The sequence below is a fragment of the Gilbertella persicaria genome (genome assembly GCF_025201335.1).
Source record: "Gilbertella persicaria strain CBS 190.32 chromosome Unknown B0P05scaffold_74, whole genome shotgun sequence".
NCBI lineage: Eukaryota > Fungi > Mucoromycota > Mucoromycetes > Mucorales > Choanephoraceae > Gilbertella > Gilbertella persicaria.
In genome coordinates, this window is record NW_026252035.1 from 645 (window position 1) to 25,835 (window position 25,191).

The 25,191-nt window shown below is 36.7% G+C and overlaps 11 protein-coding genes across 11 annotated transcripts; 4 read left to right on the top strand and 7 right to left on the bottom strand.

Moving 5' to 3' along the window:
• Positions 1-450: 450 nt before the first annotated feature.
• On the bottom strand, positions 451-921 carry B0P05DRAFT_500373 (uncharacterized protein). Its single transcript, XM_051575432.1, has one exon. It carries the CDS (start codon positions 644-646, stop codon positions 473-475), a length of 174 nt encoding a protein of 57 aa, XP_051429552.1. The 5' UTR covers positions 647-921; the 3' UTR covers positions 451-472.
• B0P05DRAFT_480969 (uncharacterized protein) lies at positions 757-1,209 on the bottom strand (the record flags this gene model as incomplete). The annotated part of the gene is made up of 2 exons (XM_051575151.1): positions 757-1,043; positions 1,089-1,209. Coding segments are annotated over 2 exons (408 nt in total), but the record flags the coding sequence as incomplete, so codon positions are not given.
• Positions 1,210-1,650: 441 nt separating this feature from the next.
• On the top strand, positions 1,651-2,325 carry B0P05DRAFT_448439 (uncharacterized protein; the record flags this gene model as incomplete). Its single annotated transcript, XM_051573847.1, has 1 exon — positions 1,651-2,325. A coding segment is annotated over one exon (675 nt), but the record flags the coding sequence as incomplete, so codon positions are not given.
• A 3,809-nt stretch (positions 2,326-6,134) lies between these two features.
• On the top strand, positions 6,135-8,915 carry B0P05DRAFT_339269 (uncharacterized protein). The gene is made up of 10 exons (XM_051573574.1): positions 6,135-6,370; positions 6,413-6,517; positions 6,561-6,645; positions 6,695-6,849; positions 6,892-7,183; positions 7,245-7,493; positions 7,556-7,650; positions 7,697-7,934; positions 7,978-8,486; positions 8,533-8,915. Exons 1-10 carry the CDS (start codon positions 6,269-6,271, stop codon positions 8,599-8,601), a joined length of 1,899 nt encoding a protein of 632 aa, XP_051429555.1. The 5' UTR covers positions 6,135-6,268; the 3' UTR covers positions 8,602-8,915.
• Positions 8,916-9,656: 741 nt separating this feature from the next.
• B0P05DRAFT_480949 (vacuolar protein 14 C-terminal Fig4p binding-domain-containing protein) lies at positions 9,657-12,763 on the bottom strand (the record flags this gene model as incomplete). Its single annotated transcript, XM_051575150.1, has 9 exons — positions 9,657-10,066; positions 10,112-10,257; positions 10,303-10,462; positions 10,505-10,584; positions 10,631-12,124; positions 12,278-12,299; positions 12,355-12,445; positions 12,488-12,632; positions 12,672-12,763. The coding sequence occupies 9 exons, from the start codon at positions 12,761-12,763 to the stop codon at positions 9,657-9,659; spliced, it is 2,640 nt and encodes an 879-aa protein (XP_051429556.1).
• Positions 12,764-13,014: 251 nt separating this feature from the next.
• On the top strand, positions 13,015-13,559 carry B0P05DRAFT_564336 (uncharacterized protein). Its single transcript, XM_051580822.1, has 2 exons — positions 13,015-13,216; positions 13,264-13,559. Exons 1-2 carry the CDS (start codon positions 13,075-13,077, stop codon positions 13,308-13,310), a joined length of 189 nt encoding a protein of 62 aa, XP_051429557.1. The 5' UTR covers positions 13,015-13,074; the 3' UTR covers positions 13,311-13,559.
• A 57-nt stretch (positions 13,560-13,616) lies between these two features.
• B0P05DRAFT_480984 (uncharacterized protein) lies at positions 13,617-14,495 on the bottom strand (the record flags this gene model as incomplete). The annotated part of the gene is made up of 1 exon (XM_051575152.1): positions 13,617-14,495. The coding sequence occupies one exon, from the start codon at positions 14,493-14,495 to the stop codon at positions 13,617-13,619; it is 879 nt and encodes a 292-aa protein (XP_051429558.1).
• Positions 14,496-16,083: 1,588 nt separating this feature from the next.
• Positions 16,084-17,180, bottom strand: B0P05DRAFT_641973 (uncharacterized protein). Its single transcript, XM_051583792.1, has 4 exons — positions 17,041-17,180; positions 16,570-16,991; positions 16,340-16,520; positions 16,084-16,291 (listed from the first exon to the last, which is right to left on the bottom strand). Exons 2-4 carry the CDS (start codon positions 16,806-16,808, stop codon positions 16,106-16,108), a joined length of 606 nt encoding a protein of 201 aa, XP_051429559.1. The 5' UTR covers positions 16,809-16,991; positions 17,041-17,180; the 3' UTR covers positions 16,084-16,105.
• A 131-nt stretch (positions 17,181-17,311) lies between these two features.
• Positions 17,312-21,249, top strand: B0P05DRAFT_630296 (P-loop containing nucleoside triphosphate hydrolase protein; the record flags this gene model as incomplete). The annotated part of the gene is made up of 11 exons (XM_051583490.1): positions 17,312-17,596; positions 17,646-17,789; positions 17,833-18,017; positions 18,066-18,261; positions 18,315-18,474; positions 18,523-18,626; positions 18,669-19,076; positions 19,123-19,299; positions 19,349-20,602; positions 20,666-21,159; positions 21,204-21,249. The coding sequence occupies exons 1-11, from the start codon at positions 17,591-17,593 to the stop codon at positions 21,247-21,249; spliced, it is 3,174 nt and encodes a 1,057-aa protein (XP_051429560.1). The 5' UTR covers positions 17,312-17,590.
• Positions 21,250-21,709: 460 nt separating this feature from the next.
• On the bottom strand, positions 21,710-23,973 carry B0P05DRAFT_582155 (PLAA family ubiquitin binding-domain-containing protein; the record flags this gene model as incomplete). The annotated part of the gene is made up of 10 exons (XM_051582162.1): positions 21,710-22,240; positions 22,290-22,657; positions 22,705-22,985; positions 23,041-23,078; positions 23,210-23,289; positions 23,340-23,479; positions 23,530-23,659; positions 23,702-23,805; positions 23,856-23,906; positions 23,930-23,973. The coding sequence occupies 10 exons, from the start codon at positions 23,971-23,973 to the stop codon at positions 21,710-21,712; spliced, it is 1,767 nt and encodes a 588-aa protein (XP_051429561.1).
• On the bottom strand, positions 23,746-24,456 carry B0P05DRAFT_339480 (uncharacterized protein). The gene is made up of 3 exons (XM_051573576.1): positions 24,296-24,456; positions 23,856-24,236; positions 23,746-23,805 (listed from the first exon to the last, which is right to left on the bottom strand). The coding sequence occupies exons 1-2, from the start codon at positions 24,347-24,349 to the stop codon at positions 23,964-23,966; spliced, it is 327 nt and encodes a 108-aa protein (XP_051429562.1). The 5' UTR covers positions 24,350-24,456; the 3' UTR covers positions 23,746-23,805; positions 23,856-23,963.
• Positions 24,457-25,191: the final 735 nt, after the last annotated feature.

The following is a 25,191-nucleotide window of genomic DNA, read 5'->3' on the forward strand; positions in this document are numbered from 1 at the left end:
AGAGGTAAGTGACAGGGACTAAAAGAATTTCCACTGTGCCTCTGCAATAGTTCTCAAGGCCAATGGAGGAAACACGGACGAGAGAACTGACTGACGAAATGCCAAAAGAAGATCAGAAGTTGTCAAACAAGCAATTTTCATGAATAATGCCCTTTGGCCAAAGGTGGTTTTTGGACAAATTTTACAAGTCGCTTTTTTTTTTTGGTCCAAATCAGCTCCAATTGTATCATATATTTTAGTAGGCATGGTTTATAGGTATTTAGAGCATCTATGCCGGTATAAACAGACTTTGCGTGACCTTTACATGCTAAGAAAATACAAAGATTTGCACAAAGTTGTTCTTCTCACTGATGAACTAATCAAAAGGCTAAATGAAATTGAATAGAGGCGTGATACATAAGATTCCTGTTTTAATTGATGTACTTTGTTGCATTCGGAATAGAAAACACATGGTTCATTGATCCATATGGATTTAGATTAATGACATGCGTCTATGATAGGAGGATGTTACTTTTTCACTGGCAATGACAATGCTGCTTCCTTCTGCGTTCGTGGCAAAAAAAAACAATAAGAAACTTATGCGCCTGTACTTTATTGACCAATGACATGGTTTTCGTATTATACACCTCAAGATCTCCACTGCCATTTGTTGTGTACTCACTAGAAGGATGTAATGGCTGTCATGCTAAACAACGATACTCTGTCAAAGAAGATAGAGTAAAAACAGCTAACCCAATCGTGGGTTGAGGGTAAATATCATATTTTATGGGTACCCAATGGATCTGGTATAATGTCCATTGTATGCAGCAACTTCATGTTAATGATATCATACACAAAGAGCTGATCCTTAAGGACAACAGCCAATCGTTTTCTGTTCGTCTTGACCGTCAGGATAGGACTGTAGAAATTGAGTTCACATATTGTGTTTTCTCTTTTTGTATTGATCAGCCCAAAACTCTTGCAGGTACGTTGATGGTCAGAGCCTACAAGAGCAACAAGGGAAGTAGAAAGCAACATTTTAGAGATTTTCACATCCTCACCCACTACAAAGAATAGGTATTAGATTGTTGCTGCGCATCAAAACATACGTTTGAAATAAAACTTTTGAAATGGATCACAATGATAGAAACGATATCCTTTAGCAGTGTCTACAGAAATACAGCTAAAGTCTTGATTGAAGTTGGCACACAATATTTGGTTATCATCGCGTGTTTTTTAAGCCATGACTAACCGTAGTTATGAGTGTTATACACTGATCCGGAATAAAAATTAGTCCAGTTTGTTGTCATTCGAACTCAGTAACAAAGGTATTATGATCCAAGAGCCCTTTAATATGCCAAGATGATGCATAAACGCACTCAGTTCTTTGTTGATGATTTGTTGAGATATTATCTTAAGATAACATAAACAGAAAGAAACCAGCACTTGGTGTTACAGCCTTTAGCATCAATCATATCTTTGTATTAGTTAGTCATATTGTGCAGTAGTATGAATGTAATGAGTTGAAGCATGGCTCTTTCCCAACACTTTTCTCGGTCAACAGAGTTAGAAACAGCTCCTGAGCCTAAAAATGCTAGCAAACAATGATCGTATGCTCAAGTAGTAGCTGCGAAGACTCGAGCGCCCTTGATACACAAGGACATTACTTAACCTCACCCTGAAGACTCTTCTTCACTAAGTGAAGTACATTCGAGGATTTACAGATCATCCAGATCTAAGAATCCTTTTCTTCTTGACACAACCAAGGTCAAAGCTCAATACACAGACCTTCAGTGCCTGCAAGAGATCAAAGTCCAACGCCCTAAAGTTCATGCTTGTTCTTTTCTCAACAATGGTCCAACTCGATATCTCGAGATTTATGTTGAATTTCAACATGATGTCAATTACCTTGACACAAAAGGTGTTGAATTCAAAGAATCTAAGCTGCGAATCATTCCGTGCCAAGCCACTGATGACAGTTGGATACCCAGACCTGAAGTTCTGGAAGGCCTAAAGGTCAGTTTATCTCCTTTCGGTCAAGTTATTGACGTCGGCATTATAACCAAGCCTAATACTGGGTTTTTTATGGGATCCGGTTATGCTGTCATTGGTACTCCCAGACAATCAGGAGAAGACCAAATCAAGTTTCAGGAGTTAGCCCACAACATTCGTTGGCGGGAGGAAAAGGATGAAATTTTCCATGCTACATGGAATAACATGTCTACTTGGTGCCGTTATTGCCATCAGACTGGCCACACGAAATTCGAGTGTGAGAAATCAAAGGCACCAATTATCTGTTATCACTGCCATTTACTTGGGCACCGATCTTTCGAGTGTCCTCGTAAACCACCCATCAGTCCCTCGAAAAAGCTGAAGATCCCTGCACCTAAGAATTAGACTTCTCAGGAAACGCCCCAACCTACTCCTAAAGTGGATCAACTGGCCTCTTCAACAGAAGCACCAAAGTCTAAGTATGCTCCAAACGACAAACGTGCTTCTTTGACTGGAGCCAAGAAGAATTTAAGTCCAAACTCAATTATGAAAGTAAAGGATAGCGATGATGATATGTCTGAAGATGGCGAGAGTGACGAGGAAGGTTCAGATTATGTACCAAACGATGATCAAGATAGTGACAGTGATAGAAGTAGTGACAGAGAAGAATCTGAACAAGAAGAAAATGTGTCGGCAATGGAGTTAGATGGAGTCAAGGGAGACGCCATAATTAACTTAAGAGATTTATTACCTATGCAGATGGATCGCAAACGGACATTGGTTCAGCAGATCCACCAAATACAAAGAAGGTCTACAGAAGAAATATTGAGCGAGGCTGACCAAAACACTTTAGCTGAACTCCATCAACAATTGCCCCAATTAGAAAAAAGTATACATTCGATGGGCCCCTCTGTAGGCCATCAATAAGTATATCTCACTATATCCTCATGACTAAAGAACTCCAATTACATTATGCATCATTAAACGCCAACAGCTTAGTGAAAACAAATCAACCTAAAACACAAAAAGAATATATTTGATACTTCAAACTTTTAGAACTAGATATAATATGCTTCCAAGAGACTTATGCGGATACATAATCCCGTATTGAAACACTCGACATCCTTTTGGACCCCCACCCCATGTGGGGATCGTATGCCTTTCTCCTAATTTCAATCTATCCATCATTGACACTTCACACTCCTCATCTTCCGATCGCTTCCAGCTTTGCAAAGTAGAGCATTTACAACACTTCTTTGAAGTATTTTATATACTCAACATTTATGCACCTGCCTCTGTCCGCTCAGAGCGCAAAACTTTCTTCAATCATTTACATAATATGCTGAACGACTTGAGAAATATCATCTCTTTAGACCAACTGATCATCTCTGGAGACTTCAACTACTCTCACTTACGGCTTGCTGATCTAGTACGCAAAGGAATTTTGTTCAGGATATGTTACTTGACAAAGTATAAACGTTGCTTTGCGTTTTCTCACAACGACATTTGTCTCTGCAAGGAGGTGCAATGATTGCGAAAACTCTCATTCTGTCCCAACTATGGTTCTTTCTGCGGCTTTTCCACCCGACGCAAGCCTTTTTAGAGCAAATACAACGATTGATATACAAGTTTGTCTGTCAAGAGAAATATCCCAAGATATCTTTCGACCAACTATGTCTTTCCTGTCTACAGGGAGGCGTTGGTCTTCTAAACCCTACACTCCAACATTTAATGCTCTAGATTAAATGGCTTTTTGCTCTTTTTGATCGCGATCAGGGTAACACACTACTGCAGAGAGCCTTGAATCACCATCTGCTGTTTATGTCTACCAACTTCTCTTTTCCTTCCCTGCCTTTCTTTTCTCCGGTCTTGCGAAAACATGATATGTGCCATCAGCTCTCTATCATTCCTGTCATGTTTCAAGCATTTGACCATTTTGGGGCTGAAACTACAGCGAGTGCCGATCCAAACATTGTTACATTTCCTGTTGATCAAGATGTTCTTTGACTTGCCTTCTGGTCACTGGCTTCATCGTCATACTGATGCACCTGCAGCAATCTTTTTCAAGTTCGATAGGAGCACACACCGGCTCCGTCTTCAAGTACGCATAGAGTACACAAAGCTTCCACTTCTATGTTACTCACTGTACAATGATGTACTAATCCGACATTGCGCATAGCTCCAATATATCTTGATACCCTACATCCATAATGAAGTAGAGCAAGTGAATGTTGAAGAAAATGATAAGCCATTAGTGGCCCAGTTGCACGACTCTCCTCTATAGAAGCAGTACACCTCAAAGGCTTATAAAGTGCATAAATATGTTGGTACATCCAATGCTCGACTATATCTGCCGCCTAAATTGCTCAATCTATTCTAGTCTTCCACTATACCATTGCTTTCAAGAACTCTATGGTTCCGAGTGATCAACAAGAAAGTTCTCGCAGAATTACAACTGTGTACTACTAGCCGAGTATGAGATAGCAAATACAACTTGTGTTCTTTTGGTACTGACTCATTTGAGCACTTCATCATATACTGTCCTTTAGAATGGGTCATGTGGATAGAGGTCCTTAGTTACTTTTACCCATGCCTGTACCTTTCCGCTGACTCGATATATGCTCTACTATGCCTCCAGTCCTGCCCCTCCTTCCTTTAGCCCAACAAACGACTTTTCAGGGTCTTATTTGTCTGTCAATGGCGAATATGGTGCGCTTACTGGCGTTTTACCATTGACAAGCAACCTTTTAACCCTGAGTGGATCATATCTGACATTATTAGACATTGATCTCACTACACCAACATCCTTTGGCGATAACCGAACTTTAAGGCTTTCATTGAATGACTCTATATACTCCTTTTTTTTTTAGAACTTCCACGTTACACCCTTCAGTGATATGTAACTGAAAAAGCACATGTTTTAAATAACATTTATTTTACAAAAAAAAAAAAATGAGTTGAAGCAATTATGTAATTGAGGATTATTCAACTACCTCCTCATATCCGTGTAAGTATTTTACATATACTGGTTAACATATATTAGTGATTTATCTCTTTTTTATCTTCCTTCTATTCTCTGCTCTTCCTTATAGCCCAATGTAAGTAACAATATAAATATTATTTAGGTATCTCCTACTCTGTTTGATTTTTAGAATTTAATTTTTAGTTATTTGATATTTTATTTTTCCACACGAATTTTTTTTTTAATAGTGTAATAATGCTTGATCATAAAAAAGAAAAACAACACGGAGAGAAACCGACATTGTCATAACAAGAAGGGGGACAGGGTTATGTAACACATTCTTTTTTCTTTCTTTCTATACAATTCTTTTCTTTTTTTTATCATGCGCTTTTTTCTTTTTGTTGATATTAATATATTTTGTTTTCTAAAGATAAAAAGCCATACATGCGTAATTTGTATCAAAAAATTCTGGCTTGCGTTATTTTATTAAGGGTCTTTTTCAAATAAACAACAAACTTTCGGAACCGCAAGAATCAGATTTATCGAATCTTGAGTGTAACTCGCATGACGCAAAAATGAACTCGGAGTTGATTAAATTGACAGACAGTCTTAGATACAAAATGGCGTTTTGTAACGCGTGTGGCAAATAAAAGAAATAAAATTAATAAACAAATGACACTTTTTTCTTTTGCTTCTCTTACTTTTATTTTATCTTATATGCATCAGCTTGATATCACTCTTGATAGTATTGGTTATATTTTCTCTCGGCAACTACTTAATTTTCATCTTTCGCAACCCCTTCCAGCTTCACTTGAATCTGTGGTAAGATATATTGGTTACTACAATAACAGATACTAAAAAAGAAAAGTGCCACTATTATGATGTTTTAGTTCATGAGCCAGAAAGTGATACTAGCTCAGGTACACGCTATAGACTTCAATCGTACCTTAAACTTAAAACCCTACAGTAGAGACATTTAAAAAAATCATTAATTCTTTACCTTCTCCATCTCATTCTCATCATTATGATAATCCATTGCCTGAAAAAAGAGAATTTGTCAAGGTAAATAAATAACCACAAACAAGTAAAGCTCACTAGGAATATAGAATAATGAGAGAAGACAAGGTCTTATCAATGAATTTATTCAGACAGAAGCAAACTACCTACACAGTCTCAAAACATTTAAATCCGTAAGTTTTGTACTGATTAAAACTAATCATTGGATGACCCGTTTATTAGACCAAAACATTTTGATAGTTTATTGTTGATCCTCTTCGACAAAAATCCAAAGATAGAAATCGTATTATTGGACAATATGAATGTGCCAATATTTTTATGAATATTGACGAATTGATACAAGTCACCAAGGATTTTTATCATGACTTGGCCAACTATGATCCTGAAAAACAGAATTTAGGTGACTTGTGTCTCGCACACGTAAGTTTCTTCTGTTACCTGTATAGTTAACTTATTTGATAGATGTCTCGGTTTACGTGCTATAATCGATTTTTATTGGGTGTCCATAATGCTCGTATCATCAATGAGAAACAAATGAAAAATCCAAATTACGTTCACTTCTTACAAGCAAGTATAACTAAACACATGTAGAAATACTGACATGGTACAGAATGCAAATGAAGGAAACCAAACAGTTTATGATTACCTAGCATTACCAAGCCAACGTATTGGAAGATATACTATGTATTTTAAAGGTACTAAACTACTCTATATTAGCATTTCTGATCCATTTTTATTCTATAGAACTGATGAAGCACACGACTGATGACCATGTTGATCTGCCTGGCTTACGTGCCTCGCTTGCAAGAGCCGAGGAAATTGCTAATATGCGAGAAGAAGTTGATACACAGCTCATGAAAATCTTCCAATCTTTACTTCGGTCCATTCAATACTGTCCAGTAAGTTCATTTTATGTATATGTTGGTTCTGATATCATGCAGGAATCTTTGATGAGTTCTCAACGACGCATGGTGTGTTACTTGGATGTTGCAGAGATTGATCCTCTTACTTTAAAGCCTCTTCAGCCTGTAACGATTTTTTTATTCTCAGATAGGTTAATTGTGGTAAAGAGACCTTCTTATGATATGGATGGATTGGATCTATGTGGTTTGGATCAACGAGTTACGAATGATCAAAAAGAATTTTGTATTGGAAATTCTGTTCATACAGAAAGACTTAAGTTTATAGGCTGGATACATGTTACTGAACTTGATTTGTATCATGATCCTACAGGTAAGGAATGTATATATATCATGCATCTGTAGACTAATTTTTTTTTCTTTTTTCTTCTAAGATGTCTTAAATACATTGACGCTCATGTGTAACCATACATCGGACTCTCTCTTGTCTTTACCCGATACGGATCAAGCGACTCAACAGTCTTTGGAAGCCTATTTTCAGCATGACCAACAAAAACATTGTTTCTCACTCAGTTTAAGTGGCGGTAATCTTAGTAACAAAGCTTATTTCCAAAACTTGGCCAACATCAAATCTGATTTTATTTATCAGTTTGGGAAAGTAAAAAACGAAGCAAGACAAAATGGTATAAAAAAAAAAAAAAAAAAAAAAAGAGAGAGAAACCCCTTTTTCTTAATAATATATTAGATGAATTGATTGAGTCAGTGTATTGTCAGTGGAATCATCATCATTTTTTTGCTAACATTTATCCAACAAATAAGTATCACCAAGTAGCAAATAAGGCAAGAACACTAAAATAGAAATTGTTTCAATACTAACGTGCTTTAGAATGACATTGCTTTATTTTACATTGAGAAAAACAATGTTAACATTGAGATTGTTCTTAACCATTGTTTCATGGCACCTAATATTGTAGGCTTCATTTTACCTCAACAAGAAAAAGGCACTTTCTGTTTTGCCATTCGAAGCAAATGTGCTCTGGGGAACACAAGCCATGATGAAATATCGTTGCTGACTTTCTCGTCTAATGACACTCAGATGGCTCGAAATCAGCTGTTTGGCAATCGTAAGTTAACTTCCGTTCCAAACATATTCTCATGGTATGATAGTCCTTGCTTGTGATCGGGATTTATTACGATCAGCACAAATGGCAGCAAGTAACACAATGATGCAACCCGCGCCCACATCAACCCATAGCAGTGGTGCAAGTAGCCACCATAGTCGATTTTCCATGGTCAAACAAGACTTGATACGCAAGACTAGTAAATCGACATTCAAAAACTTCTTTGCATTGACCAGTCATGGACATAAACAAAAACAAAGCGAGGCCAAGAACAAGGCACATACATCATCTACTGTCTCTTCAACATCTTCTCCAAGCCAAAACTCACATTTGGGAAAAGCAAGAGCAAGTACTAGTGGATACAGTGAATATGTCTTGAATCTAGAAGCAACCAGTCGTTCTTCTTCAGTTTATAGTGGATCACTGAAATCGCAACGAAGCCATGAGTCAAGATTACCACCTGGTTCAAGTAATAAGGATGAGAAACTGTTGTCTCAGTTTCATTCCTCTCTACATCGATTTGCATCTGAATCTAATCAAAAAAGAAACTATAGTGTAAGCCCCTCGTATTTTCAACATAATGAGCTTATTATTTCTATAGCCCAGTTTTCATCCTACAAGAACAGCATCTTTTGATATTGAGGTAGTTGTTCTAATGAAAAAGCTCTAGTTTAATCATTTTATAATAGTCTGCAGCTACCAAAAAGACATTTGAAGAACTTGGATCTGCTTTTCATTACAACAATTTAACGAAGCTTGATTGTATGCTTACCAGTAGATCAAGGTCACCACTGAGTATGCATGAACCAACACCTACCATGACTGAGTCAGGAAGTGGCTATTCTACACTTAATAGTCGATGCAGTTCTACTCTATCAACATTTAATAACATTAATCATAGCCCACTGACTCCTTATTCTGCATCCACTGAACAGCCACCTATGCATCATCGAGTATGTAACATTTCATATGAACGAATTAACTTATTCTGTAGCTGATTGAAAATGCAATTTCTAATCGACCAACGTCTGATCTAATCATTCCAATTGCTACACCTACCAATGGCGAAAGCAACTTTTATAGCAATGAGAATTTTAGCAGTAACAAGACATCTTGTGAAGCCAGCGTTTATCTAGAACTGGAAGAAAAAAACAAGACGATATTATTTCTTAGCTCTTTGTTACAGAAGGTACTATAAAAAAAGTATCGTTATTATTTACTTACGCTATTGTAGAAAGAAGAAGAAATTGAATTACTCAAGGCTGACCTTGAAGATTCTGTAGCTGAATTAGGCACCGTGTGTGATGTAAGTGAACTCGAGAATCATGATACAAATAACTAATGCATTGATAGAAATTTAACTCTGAGCTTGATCATTTAGCAAACATGTATAGACAACAAGATACACCTGATACTCAATGGAAAAGAAAATTTGAATCAACATTAAAAGAAAGAAACCAATGGCAGCTCAAAGCAACGTAAGTATATGCTTCCTCCTCCCCCTAATATCTAATGCTTTTTTATTTGTTAGTGAACTTGAACATCAACTTCAATCGTTTTCCTTAAGTCAGCCTCATTTTCATGACAATGTCTGTCAAGACAGGTTTAAACGCGCTTCACACCAAGCAGTTATTAATTCAACTATCACCAAAAGCAAGACAACAACAGCTACCACATTATTTTGAGATAACCCATATATACCCTATTATTCTTTTTTCTTTATTACTAAACTCTTCGACTCCTTCTTGCTCCTGCTGTTAATCGACCTGAATTACCCGTTTGAGATGTGCTTGTTGTATTTCCTGTACTTCCTTGAGTTACACTGGATGCCGCATGGCTACTGCTTGAACCATGATGACTTGTACCTGCATTATTGCTGGCTAAACTATCATGACTGTTGTTGGAAATGTTTGAATGGTGTGTTGAAGGAGTAAGACCTAAACTTGCCATACCACTTCGAATGCCACCACCACCAACCATGGCATTATTACCAAGTGAACTTACACCTAATCCCTTACTGTTTTCGTTATTGAGCATTTGATTAGGTGAACCTTCTCCACCATACATCAACCTAGGCCTTCTTGTTCGTGATGTATTGCTGTTATTGCTAGATGTACGAGACGTGTTTTGTAACACTGTATTGACTTTAAACTGTGGCTCCTTTTCTCTAGCACTCTTACCTTGCTTTCTTTGTTTCTCGTGTCTGGATTGAACCGATTTGAAATGGGTTAAAAGTTCTTGATATTTGATTGTACTGATTTCTTCCACTTTAGTCTTGTTGAGTTGTTTTCTATCAGTTGATGTTGTAGCTAAAGAAGTGACAGGACTATAAAATAGGTTGATGAAAGTATATACTCATCAAAACAAATACCTTTTGGGTAAGACATGTAAAAATCCAAGTGAAGATACACTGTTCAATCGATTTCTAAGAGTTGAAAATGCAGAAGATTGAGGCAATAGCATCAAAATACCATAAAGACATTTGAATAAGTACGGGTATTTTTCAGGTTCAAGTAATTGAAGACGAAGATCTATTCAATATGATTATATATTTCTTATGTTCATAAACTTACATGTAAATACAGGCGATTCAAGCAATTGAACAAGCTTGTCTATTTGAATAAGCATATTCACTGTAATTTCTAATTCGGCACTAACGTACGACTTAAATTATTCTATCATTCAATCAAGAGACTTACAATATTTGAAGCATATTGGCTGCATGCTCATACACTTGAGACAATAGACAAAGTGAAAATGCAGCGACCGCATTATGACACCAGGACCGATAAAGTGTATTAAACAACCGTTGATTGTCTTTCAATTCCAAGTTTCTTAACCGTTTTCTCAAATCTGATAATTCTGAAGAAGTAATCAAGATGATATTCAGATTTTGAATCATGATGCTAGCAAATTCCAGGTCTTCATCTTGTTCGAGTATGTCTGCAATTGCACAATAAATACGCTCTGGATCAAGACTCATACACAATTGGCGAATAATCAGACTACCACGCGTCTCCAACAAACGTCGATCTGTACTAAACAAAGACAATAGAGACATGATAAAACTTCGAAAGTATTCATGATCAGAATGAGATGAAATCTGTGCTAATAGCTGCAAATCACGTCGAACTACTTCTTCAGATGAATCAGACAATGTCTTGAGTAAGGCAGGAAAAGTGCCATCATCTGAAGCCAAGATCTTGTTAGGTGCTTTTTTATGAAGCATCAACAGCCAATCCAGACTGGCAACACGAGTCTCTTCGTGCTGGTTCAGGAACTGAAGTCGAAGATTGGCTACAGTTGCTTGATAATCAAAGGGATCTGTACTGTTATCGATTTGGTTCATCATCATGGATTTTGTCTTTTTCTGCTGTAGTTGAACGCCACCTGATGGATCGCTCCTGCTGGTTGTTGGTTCAGGTGTATGAATGGGTGTCTCCAGCACAAGTTTCTGAAGACTCTGGTTGGTTTCGAGTGCAATCACACGAATACCTGAGACTGGATGTGCTAGTGTAGGCAAGACTGCTTTGATAATTTCAGGTGTAGATTTGATCACAACATCTTTAGCTATCTCAATAAACGCATTGATCCATAACAAAGCAGTCTTTTGGATTTCTTCTTCAGAAGAGGATAGATGAGGTACCAAAATGTCAACAATACGACCATATTGAACAATAACGCCTTGGCCAGGCACATAAGTGCCTTTACCATGACCGTCGTTTTCAGAATCTATAGAAGTTGATTCGTTTTCTTGTTCTACTTGTTTATCTTCTTCCTGCTCTTCATCTTTTGTATCCTCTTGCTCTTTAATTGGTAATCCTATTTGAGTTTTCTTCTGTTCAGATTGTCGTTGAAGTTGCAATGATCGTGCAGCAGCAGCTTCTTTGATTTCATTCAAAAAATCATGCAGTAATCCATTTGTAGCCACACGTACATCTTCGCTCACATCGTTTAAGCATCGAATCAAACCATCCAAAAACTCTGGTAAAAAGGAAATCAATTCAAGATCAGGAATGGAATCCAAGACACACATCCAAGAGACCAAGAATTGTCTAGCAGCTGAATTTCGCACATAAATACGTTGACTGAGAAGAGGGATAAATCGAGGCAAAGAAAATGCTGTGTTTCGAGGTAATGAAGAAGGTGTTGGAAGTTCTTCTCCTCCTGCTTCTACTGAATTATAAGGCTCACTGTAAGGCGAGACATAGGTGGTCGATAGTTCAGACACAATGTCTTTAATCAGACGATCCAGTAATTCAGCACCATTTTTCACACTGATTTCAGAGTCTGCAGAGAGCTAATCGCTTGTTAGACATCAAGACGAGGTATAGCATTCCACTTACTTTACACAGAGCATCAAAGATACTATTGAAATACCTCAAAACTTCGCCTTTGGCTACTTTGGCAATATTGTACATACTCTCACAAGCATAGTATCGCACTTTTTGATCTTGATTACTGAAGCATGAAAGAATGGGCGGGACAATATTATCCAAGTATTGTGAAACGCCCTTTTAAATAAGCTTATGAAGCGTGAATAATTTATATCTTACTTGTCCAAGAGCAATCGAAGTTGCTGCTAAACCAATTAAACCACCATAGCGTGCATAGGGATTATTTGAATAGACAAACTCTTGAACTAAAGCGTCAACTATTTGAGTGATCCGCTCTTTCGAATCTTCGTTTTCGCGAACAAGTCTATGAGCAGTGAATATCAAGTTGCAATAAGGAATTTACCTTTCGATTTCTAAGGCAGCAGCTTTTCGTCTATCATATATTTTGTCGGTCAAGCCCTTGATAAGACTTGGTGAGAATATACTGGCTTCCATACTATTTATTTCCTCCCCCTTAGATGTAGTGTATCGAGAAAAAAAAACAAAATAAAAATAATCCCAGCCATTTTTCTATTGGCGATAATATGGTCACACATAACTCGCTTTCGTACTTTTTTAATTGTGTCTGAAGACTGAAAAATTGCATGATTTTCATCCTTAAATGGGTCCCTTGAAGCTAGACAATGAACACTAGAAATTGCGTAGAGTAAAAGTTTAGATTATCTATTAAAGAAAGTAAAAAAATAAGAACTAGTATTTGGTGTGGCCACCTTTTTGCATCAACCACCGCTTGGAATCGACTTTTCATGCTTCCGACCAAGCGTGCAGCATTTTCTTGGCCGAGGTTTTTTGCATCTACTCATGTTTGTAAAGACTGCAATAAAACTGGTCATTTCTCTAAGGCTTATTTTAAATGCAAACTTTACGAGGAAGGCGATGCTAATGATGGTACGTTGTCATATTGCTTAGCTAATATTCTTTAACCATAAAGTTAGAACTTCAGGTTAAAAAAGGAGACAAAGCTACTGTGTTAAAGAAATAAAAAGGTTGCAAAAAGAAGAACAGTTAATACAGCTGACAGTGTGGATACGTGTAAGGAGTGCCATAAAAGCAAAATCCATGCGACTGTATGAAGGTGCTTGATAAATGTTTCAATGATAAGCTTTTGAATTGAACCTTATTTTATATTTTTGTGCACTTTAGACCCTCTCTGTATTCATTGGTCAATGTATCCTGATTTTTTTCTTTGCTTTTACCTCTCTCTCTCTTGTAGCATAAAAATTCATGAATAAATCAATCTCAGCTAAGTTTTGCATAAAAATACAGAATTTATTAGATGTACAAGGGCTTATTTGATGAGATGTTTGTTAGCAGTGAGGTATTCTTCCAAAGTTTCAGGCTTTCTACCAGTAAGGACTTCAACGGCTGCACCAACTCTTGTTTCTTCAATACTCTTAAGATTATCACAAAGATCAAAAGCAAGTGAATGAGGTACATGGTGTCCAACCAGCTTATGGTAATGTTCAGCAGAGCTTAATTGCTTGAAAGGAATTTCACGACCAAGGAGACGAGAAATAATAGCAGCAACTTGAGCAGGAGTTGCAATATCACTGTTTAAAGTATAGGTATTATCACCATGCTTTTGAATATCTTCTTGCAAGATGACAGCAGCAACAGCGCCAATATCATTTGTAGAAATCCATGTTTGAGGTTTGTCTGCAGGATCAGTGTCGTAAAGAACACCTTCAGTGGCAATGCGAGCCATCGAATGCAAATTAGACATAAACTTACCGGGACGCAAAGCAACAAAAGCACCACGGTTAGGGATTTCAAATATGGCCCTTTCAGCAAGGTAGTGATTTGATCCGATGAATGAGCTTCTCCAGCCACCGTTGACAGTGAATGAAGAAATGTCAACGATTTGTTTGACACCTGCAGCATAGGCGTATTCAGCAATTGTTTGCTTGGTTTTGACAAAGACACCAAAGTCAGCAATTAATAAGAAGAGACGCGTATGGCCTTCAACACCTTTTTTAAGAGGAGAAAGATCATTGTAGTCGCCTTGAACAATACTGATAAGTTCAGATTTGACTGTAAAAGTTGATTTGACTTTCTCGGGATTACGAGCATATAAAGTGACAGGCACATTGTTGGCCAAAAGATCGTGAACTGTCTTTTCACCAATATTACCAGTACCACCAACAATGAAGACACGTTCAGGAGACATTATTAATATTTTTTTGTTATAATTGAATTTAAAAGAGAAAAAGAAAAATATTTATATCCTTCTTTCAAACGGAAAAACCATAGCTTGAGTTTGGTCACCAATATCCGATGTTTATCCGTTTTCTTTAGTTGGTGCAACAATTCGTAAACTGTATCAACCAGACATATATGTTATAATCAAAAGTATACCGCCTATTACTATTGCTAATATTATGATAGCAAAGTAGAGGTTTCTTCCCTTTGAATATACATTTTAAATTAGTAATATTGCTGGCGCGCTTTTTCGCTGTGCTGAGAATATAAATTATTACCGAATTTGAAATGAAAAAAAACCACGTAATGAACTACATATACAGAAATATTTATACGTCACTATTCACCTAATCCAGAAATGCTACAATAATTCCAAATATATGCATGATTTATCCCGCATTTACAATGGGCGATGAGTTCTAGAAGAGACTCATTGTACACCTCATTAAAGTTAAGTATTATCGTCAAGAAATACGACTATTTTATTTGGACAAGAATATGATACGAATCATGACTATTCATGATCATTTACGATGATAACAAACAATTGCATTTTTGACGATTAAGACAACATGATAACAAGACAGAAACTTGCAAATATATGAACGTTTGATAGTTAGAAAAGGATAACTCAATTTTGAGATATAATTTTGATATTAAAGCAACCCTTTAAATCGACTCTTTTGATATCAACAATTCGCTGCAACCAACAATTGAAAGCCTCCTGTTACTCATCTCATGAAACTTTAAATTGGCATAGGGGATAACAGCCCACCAAGATATCATCATCCAAACATTCAGAAACAAGTTGACGATAAATTCAAAGAACTAGAGCAAAACGGGGTCGTCACCAAAGCCAAACACACACAAAATGAGGCTCCCGCATCACTATTGTATCTAGGCCCGACAAGTTAATTAGAGATTGCGACAACTATGTCAGAATCAATGCAATAACAATTATGGGATCGTTAAACAACACATTTGGACCAGGTTTTCAGTTCAATGACAGACAAATTAAGATCAAAATTTAGTTGCCAGTGCATTTACCAAATGAAATCAATACCTTTATTAGACATCTTTTGATTACAAAAAAAAAAGGAATGACTACGACTACGACTACGGTTATGTTGTACATATAACCCATATAATGTTGTTTAAAGTGATCAGATGAATTCACAAAAATGTCCAAAGGAAACTCTAAAGTCTGGCCAAAGTTTCCAATTGGACGCACTGTGCGAAGCCCCCTCTTCTAAATAGGGATATCAATAGAGAAATTCAATGGATTAATTTTGAGGCGCAAGAATACGTAGCAAAGGTCTTGTTCTACCAAAAATACAATGTATATGTCGGTTTTATATGCCTATGTGCCATGATTGCCACAAAAGTGCGATTATTCTTTTTTCAAATCTTCTATTTCTCTCCAGAGAAAATGATGGCCTATAGCACATTTATTGAGAAACACATATATAATATACAGTATGATTGACTCGAAGTGTCTCAAAGATACTTCTCTCAAAGTTCCAATAAATAAGAGTAAAGCTTTTGTTATAGTATTTCTTCCTAAATAAACTTGCTTCTTTATTTATTGTAGTAATTACTAAACCCAACGTGTCCAGCAGGAACCACACGGGTTTGATCAAACTTGGTTTTGGACAAGTTAAAGGTTCGCTTTTCAGCTGCATTTACTTTTAATGTGTTGTTCAATAAAGTGCTCCAATAGCTGTCCAAATCCTTTTCAAACAATTGATTTGTTTCGTCCATAATCTAATGATCTGATAAGAAAACTGGGACATCATTTATTTATTTTCTTACCTCTTGGCGTCCATCTTCAATGACCTTTATAACAGTCTCTGTGCTTTGTTGCTCAATATGTTTCTCAATATCAGTATCTTGAATAGGTTGTCTATGTTCTTCAAGTCCTCCTAAATGAATAGTTCCCAATTCTTTCATTAAAACATGCGTGTTCACTCCTCCTTGTGCCAAAAAATAATGTCTATCATTTGATATCAGTATATGAACAAAGTACAAGAAAATGCATTTACGCTCGAACATCAACACCTTCATCTGAGCTTGTAGTCTTGAAAGAAAGTTTTTGAGATTGTGATTCAATCTGATTCAGTCCTCTTTCAATAGTAGGAAGTTCTTGAGGAAGGATTTTATTATTTGTTAGCTTAGATCTAGCAAGGATTTGTTTTAGAGAGGCAGAGTGCTCCTCGGGTTTTTTGTTTGAAAAGGCGTCGTTGTTACTGATAGTGCTATTATTGTTTTCTATTGAGCTCATATTATATCGAAAGAGAGAAATGGAATTTTTTCAAAACGCGTTTTTCAAGCACAAGGTCGTGAAACTAGTCACACGTATGGATATTCAAAGACAGTTACTTATTACACATATATTGATTCGAATAGCATATTCCATTACAATGATACCTCAAATAGCCGCATTGAAAGTAGGCTTTAAAGCAGTCTAGAATGTTAGCCTGTTAGACTTTTCAAAGTGATTCATTCATGCGCACCTGACAATGAACAGTTGATATTTTACCATTATATTTGCTAGCAAAAAAAAAAACCATTGCAAATTGCCTCTTAAAAAGAAAGGAGCAAGAGTGTTTCAGGTAGTGATAAAAGAACAATAAAGAAAAAGAGTAAATCAAACTGGAGCAAGATGCATTTCACCAACCGCTTACTGGAATTTGCCTTTTATAGGATGTTTACAAACCTCCCCATTTTGGCACATTTATGCTGTTCATTATAATCCGATCCTCCCTTTCTATCTTAGTTTCTTTCTTTCTTTCTCTTTCATTTCTTTCATGATAACAACAGTAGCTTCACCTCAGACTAAAAGACTAGATACACCATTAGACTATGCAGGAGGCGGATCATTTATACATAGCTATGGCTCAAAAACGTTCATCAAACCAAAAATAGATGATGTGCTAGATGCTGTTGCACAAGCTAGATTTAATGAAAAGAAATGGGTTTGGGTACAGGATGATCACGAAGGTTATGTTAGAGGCCATATTGTACAAGAACAAGAAAATGGACAAGTAGAAATAGAATACGAACATGGAGGTGTAAAGTATATCTAGAGTAGAGCAGTAGGATTTATATTATTTATTAGACTATTATTGTAAATGAGTCCAAGATCCAGCCTATGAATCCACCTAAATTCGACATGGTAGACGATATGGCAGAACTTACATATTTAAATGAACCTTCCGTCATTCACAACCTGACTGTTCGATATAAAGCAAGTCATGTTTATGTATGTATCATTCAAAAGTAACCACAGTCTTACACTTATGTAGACCTACTCAGGGCTCTTTTTAGTGGCTGTAAATCCTTATAGAAACCTTCCAGTTTACTCTGAAGAATACATACAGTCTTATAAGGGCAAAAGACGTGGTGAACTACCTCCGCATATTTACGCCATAGCAGATCAAGCCTACCATGATATGGTACAAGACAAAGAGAACCAGTCTATCTTAATCACGTAAGGAAATTAAACTTTATATCAGACAAATAGACTAATAGTTTCTAGTGGTGAATCTGGTGCTGGCAAAACAGAAAACACCAAATTTGTAATTCAGTATCTCACAGCTGTGGCAAGTAGTACAACATCCACAAAGAATATGCAACAGATCAATAAGCTTCAAAGTCAAATCTTACAAGCAAATCCTATTCTTGAATCATTCGGTAATGCACAGACAATTAGAAATAACAACTCGTCTCGATTTGTAAGTGATAAAAAAAATTTCCGTTACGATCAAGACGCTTATGTTTAATCTAGGGTAAATTTATTCGTATTGAATTTAATAATCGTGCACAAATATGTGGAGCTAATATTGAGTGGTATTTGCTTGAAAAATCTCGAGTGCACCAACAATCACCCAAAGAAAGAAACTATCATATATTCTACCAGTTATTGGAGGCAGAAGAAGACATAAAAAGTAAGAAAAGTGACAATAACAAGAGATAGGGAGATTAATGCTTGATAGAGCAATTGTTGCTTGACAGTCCTGCTGAAGCCTACAATTTTATCAAGCAATCCAACAAGAAGATTGAAGGTGTAGATGATGCTAAAGAATTTCAAAGTCTATCAGTAAGTTAAAAGACGCATATTTATAGACGCTCACCATCATAGAAATCATTGGACATTATGGGATTAAGTGAAAAAGAAAAACTTGATTTGTTTAGAATTGTTGCTTCCATTCTTCACTTGGGCAACATTTCTGTGAATGACTACCGTGACCGTGCTGAAATCCGTGATTTTGCTGCTGTGGAGCGTGTCTGCCATTTGCTCGGCGTCTCAGCTGAAGAGTTCAAAAAGGGTCTTTTATCCCCTCGTATTAAAGCAGGCCGCGATTGGGTCACACAGGCAAAGTCACCTGCACAAGTGATTGCTAGTTTGGATGCCTTAGCAAAAACATTGTATGAGCGCAATTTTGCTTATTTAGTTGAACGTATCAACAAGGCCATTGATGGACAAAAATCAAAAGACAAGCTGGGATTTATAGGTGTGCTTGATATTGCAGGATTCGAAATCTTTGAGGTATGTTTATGCTTTTATCGTACAATCTAACTCTTTGTCTATCTAGTCCAATAGCTTTGAACAACTCTGTATCAATTACACAAATGAAAAGCTTCAACAATTCTTTAACCAAAACATGTTTGAATTAGAACAAGAAGAATACCAAAAAGAAAAAATTGATTGGGACTATATTGATTTTGGAAAGGATCTTCAACCTACCATTGATCTTATTGAAAAAACGAATGTGAGTAACTTTGTGACCTACATAACACGTCGCTTATTGTTTTCTCTAGCCTGTGGGTATCCTGTCTTGTCTGGAAGAAGAATGTGTAGCACCCAGAGGAAGTGATCAACGTTTCTTAGAGAAACTCAACAAGTTCTGTGATAAAGATAACCCAGATGCCAAATATAAAAGCACACGTTTCAAGGATGGTTTTATTCTTAAGCACTATGCAGGCGATGTTGAATACTCTGTTGATGGCTGGATTGAAAAGAACAAGGATCCTTTAAATGAAGATATTACTCGTCTTTTAGCCCGTTCAAGTCAAAAGCATGTTGCTCATTTGTTTGAAGATTATTTATCTGATCAAGATGAAAAACCCAACAGCAATAGACCAGGTTCTGCTTCGTCTACTAATAGTGTCTTTTCATCTTCTTCTATGCTTAAAATGAAAAAAGGCAGTGGGTCATTTCGCACAGTAGGACAGCGTCACAAACAACAACTGCTCTCACTAATGAACACATTGCACATGACTCATCCACATTTCGTTCGTTGTATCTTGCCCAATAACCGTAAACATGCTGGAGAAATTCAAGCAAAGCTCGTCTTGGATCAATTACGTTGTAATGGTGTATTAGAAGGCATCCGTATTTGCCGTAAAGGATTCCCCAACCGACTCTCCTTTGACGAATTTCGTAAACGATATGGTGTCTTGTGCCCTGAATTACTTGATCGTAACTTCTTTATCGATGGTCGAACTGCTTGTCAAATGCTAGTTGATCAAATGGCATTAGAACATGAAAAGTATCAAATTGGTACAACCAAGATCTTCTTCAAGGCCACAGTACTTGCAGCTCTGGAAGAACAAAGAGATAGTAAGCTCAGTACTTGTATCACACAATTCCAAGCCCTGTGTCGTGGTCTTTTAACACGTCAACACCAAACTCGTTTCTCTCGACAAACAGATGCTATACGTGTGATGCAGCGTAATGCCCGTATCTATATTTCGTTGCGTGAATGGCCTTGGTGGAAAATTTATGCTAAATTGAAACCTTTGAATCATGCTTACCGTGTGGATACACAGATTCGTGAAAAAGAGCAGAAAATCAATCATTTGGAGAAAGAACTGAAAGAACAGAATGATACGATGAACGATATCCTTACTCGTAATCAAGAATTAGAAAGTGAACACTTGGATTTCAAAGAACTGATTATTGAAGAGCAAGCCATTATTCGTGAATTACAAGAGTCCAAAGAGAACTTGGTTAACAAATGTGCTATTTTAGAAGAACGCATTGAAGAACTTGAGCTTGAGCTGCGTGATAAAGTTCAGCAATACCAAACAGCAGCCAATGCACATACAGAAGAAATTGAACAGTTACAGACCCAGGTGGATACCTCCAAATTGGTTTATGACAGACTTTCCAATGAATTAGACCAATCAAAAGTGACTGTAGCAGATTTAGAGCATCAATTGGCTGAAACGAAAAGCGAAAAGGAATCATTAGAAGCAAAACTGACAACTTTACAAACTGAAGTGGAAAAAAGCTTGGAAAAACTAAGTGACTTAGAGTCTCAAGTTAGTTCTCAGGACGAGAAAATCAATTATTTAGAATTAAATAACCGAGAACAAGAAGAGTGTCTGTCAAATCAAGAAGATGAAATTGAACAGCTAAAAGAAGCACTTCGAATTAGTCAAGAGAATGAGGAACTAGCCAAACAACAAAGCGAAGCATGCAATAACGAATTTCAGGAACTATTGGAGTCAGAAATAAAGCTCAAAGAAGAATGGAAAGCAAAATACGACCATCTCAAGGCTGATTGGGAGGATTTGACAGCCCTTGTTCGACTTGAATCTGATCAAGCAAAGGCTAGAATGTCAAGGTAAGACAAGCTATGCAAGATATTCTCAATACTCATTTTTATAGGTTTGACCAAGTGCTCAATGGACTGAGATTTATCCAAGATTCTTGATGGAAAGAAAAAAAAAGTACCATTATACATATCCTTCTTCTTGTATATCCCCCTCTTTGACAATATCATTCGCTATTCCCTTTCCTTTTGCAATATTTTGTTTTTTTTAATGATAAATCACTACAAATGTGTGTAAATAGACGTCTATGCTAGTAGTTGAATAATTTCAGCAGTAGCTTTTTGCATACGTTCTTGTCCCGACTTTTCTGATTGAATACGTCTGATTTGCGCTTTGACATCCATAATATTGCCTACTTCTTTACACGCACTTGATTGTGAGATTAAGGTACCTAATGCCATAAGGAATCGATACACATTTTCATCATCTTGTTCATCTTTCAACAGTTCTACTAATGTGCCTGTAAATCCAAGCTCAGTTTCACCTTCTTGTTTATTTGAAAGCAAGATAGCAAAACTATAATTTAGGTTAGACAACGAATGAAAAGAAGAATGGTACACTTTACTTTACTGCCAATGTACTCTGAGCCAAGCGAGCATTCTTGCTCTTGTAGTTACCAGAAACATCCACACTCATTACATTAGAAATAATTTGACGTTCTTGCCAGAGAAAAGATCGACCTTGTTCTTGTTGGAATAAATTGGCTAATCCACGATAGGCCAACATAGCATTAGTCTCACTGGTTTTTTGATCAGGCATCAATCCGCCAACTTGCTGTAAGAATTGAACAGCACTCTTTTGAGGAGTTAATTCTGAGAGTTTAATAGGCGCATAAAGAGCAATTAATCGAATCAAATCCAAGGAAGGGAATCGTTTATCGATAGGCCATTGCGAAGCCATTTTGATGACAACAGACAAACCGTCTGCATTGTCAAATTCAGCTGTAGGAGCCTTGAGGAAAGAAACAATGGAAGACAAAGAGTTCAATTCGGCTTCTGTTAGCTTGCTGTCATCTTGGAATTCACTGTTCAGTGAACGAATCTTTGTTAATACTGCATCAGGACTAGTTTGTTTCAATGTCAAATAGCCTCTCTAAAAGAATACATTAGGTCTGTTAGAACAAGATTTTCAGTCCACTTACAACTGGCAATAGCTTAGGTCCTTGTTGTGGAGTAGGGGTGGTATTAGCAGTGCTCGTAGCTGGTCTGTAAGATCCACTGCCAGTGAAAGGATCAATATACGAATTAGTTGTTGCAGAAGGAGGTGTGTTATAGGCTGAGGGACGGTATGATCCACTTCCAGTAAAAGGATCCAAATTGTTATTACCTCCTAAAGCAGGTTGATTTGTTTGAGGAGTATAACGACTACCACCAGTGAAAGGATCTTGATAATTGCTACTAAGATTAACTCCCTCGGCATTCTTCATAATAAAATCAGCTACTTGGTCCAAAAAAGACTGTGAAAGGTCATGTTTGATCAAAAACTTCTGTGCAGTATCATAAGGGTTTTCTAAGACAGTGTAAGCATACATGTATTTTGATTGTCAGAGACATTACCTGTAACATTGTACGGAAGCTTAAGGTTTCCATTAGGACCTGCGCCGACATCAATATCAAAGACATAATCATATTCTTTGCCTTCATATGTTTGCTTTGAGCGATTGTTACCACCTACTACTTCACCAATTTTTTGCCAACTTTGAGCTTGAGCACTCCATTGATGTGCTTCTACTGTAGCACCCATATTCACCATAATTACTTGACCTTCCTTGTTACCAGGTGCTTGTAATGCTTCAGGACCTGGAAGTTTATCTTTATTGATGTCGCCAATTTGGTTTCTTTTTTTAAGAAAAAAGTCAATCTATATTTGAACTATTTTTTCAAATCACTTACGAAGGGATAGCTTGGCTTGCTAATAATTCATCAAATTCCTACCAAGAAAAGGTTATTCTTTTATACTGCAAAAAGTAAATAAATTCCAACTTACTTTTAATGCTTCAGCAGATGCTACTCTTTCTTCATCGCGGGTATAAATACGTACAGCAGCATCACTTCCACCTACAACAATGTCATCGTTTGGTAAGACATCAACTGTCCAAACAGAGATACAGGGTTGTTGAAGAGTTTGAATGCACTGTCCATCTAATGACATATTAAGAAGCTATCCACTATTTCAAAATAATTTTTTTTACCTTTCCAGATACGAACAGTACGATCTTCTCCAGAAGAAACAAATTCTCCTGTGCTAAGAACGCTGACTGAATACACAAATGAAGTATGACCGTATAATTGTTGAATGCATTCTCCTTCCAAAGTCCAAACTCGAAGTGTACTAAGTAAGAAGAATCAATACACTTGATAATAAATCCATCGCTAACTTACCCATCATTTGAACAGGATACAAATCCAATTCCAGGAACTACAGCAAGTCCTCTCACAGCTTCAGTATGGCCCTGATAAACATGAATCAAGTTTCCATCTCTCCATAAACGAATAGATTTATCAGCAGATGCTATTTCATTACTTAGTCTTCAGAAAGCTATATCCTAATTACCTGTCAAAATCAAGCTATCATCAATAGCAAGAATAGCCCAAACGGCAGCTGTATGGCCTTCAAGCACATAAGCTTGTTGAAATTCCTTCCATACAATGGCTTTGCTATACATACAAACATAAGCAACTACTATTATTATACAAAAATTTCTTACTTGTCCCAAGAACCAGAAACGATATAGCCTGAAGGAGTTGTAGTTAAAGTACTGACATTCTCAGTATGTCCAACAAGTGTATAGCGTGGTTCTTGTGGATGGCTAGGATCATAGACATTGATAAATTTGTCTGAGCCACTGGATACAATGAGACCTATATGAAGATATTAATCCATTAGATAAAATGCATAATATATAGTTACCATTTGGAAAAGAAGGGTTAGGCTGCAAGATAGTAAGCGCATTAACAAAATGGTCATGTCCCAAGTAGACATTTTGGGGTGAGAAGGTATTGGCACTTGTACGGGTCCAAGAACGTACTGTCTTGTCGCGAGAAGCAGACACGACAATATCATTTGAAACAGCGGCTACTGCTTTAACCTATTGTTTTTAGACGCGTTAAGATCAAAATAATAAAGGAGACTAGCTATAGTTATTACGTCTTGAGAGTGTGCTGAAAGCGTGGTTTCGAGCTTATATGAAGATAAGGGCATATTCTAAAGAAAACGACAAAGGGACGCGCAATGAATTTCTTGCATTATGCTATTCGTGACTGAGGAAACAATTTTAAATCCAGTATCATTCATGATTGGTGGTTCCAATTACAGCAGCTGTCAACAGGTTGCATTGACTGCAAACTCGTACAAATGAAATCTCCTTCTATTCCTTCTCTAAGAAAACCTTTCATTACTATTATATCTTGGGTGATGTCTGGTAATATATTATGCAAAGATAAATCTTATGGCTATTGTTGATTACATACAGAGATAATACATATGAAAACTCGATCGATTACACAATCAGCTTCTCCTAAAATAAATCCATACAGTGGAACAAAAGGAGGGAAAGAAGAAAAAAGCTTGAGAGGGAGAGAAAACAGAACAGGGAAAATGCGCTGAATGGAACCAATTAAGAAACACTTTGCCACTTTGAAAAGATATCAGCATAACATTACTTTGCTGGCCAATGTCAAGAACATCTTCCATTTATGTTAGAAAGATAGTATGCATTTTACTTTTCTTTTCAAGCTCTAAGCATAAAGATAAAAAAGACTTGCTTTTTCTTTTCTATCTTCCATATATTTAGCATATCTATCAACCCTTTTTCTGAATACGGAAATGAATTAGAAGGTGGAATGTGTTGAAGAATTTACTTTTTATTGTATCTTCTCCGGTAGTTCGCGGTATCAAATGATAAATTGGGAGCTAAATGTACTATTCCTTTTTTTTGCTTCGAGACCCATTCACCCCCAATTAACTATCCCGTATAGTCATAACTCTTCCTGCTTCTAAACAATGAACGAAAGAAAGCACATGCTGTATGATAATAGCAACAT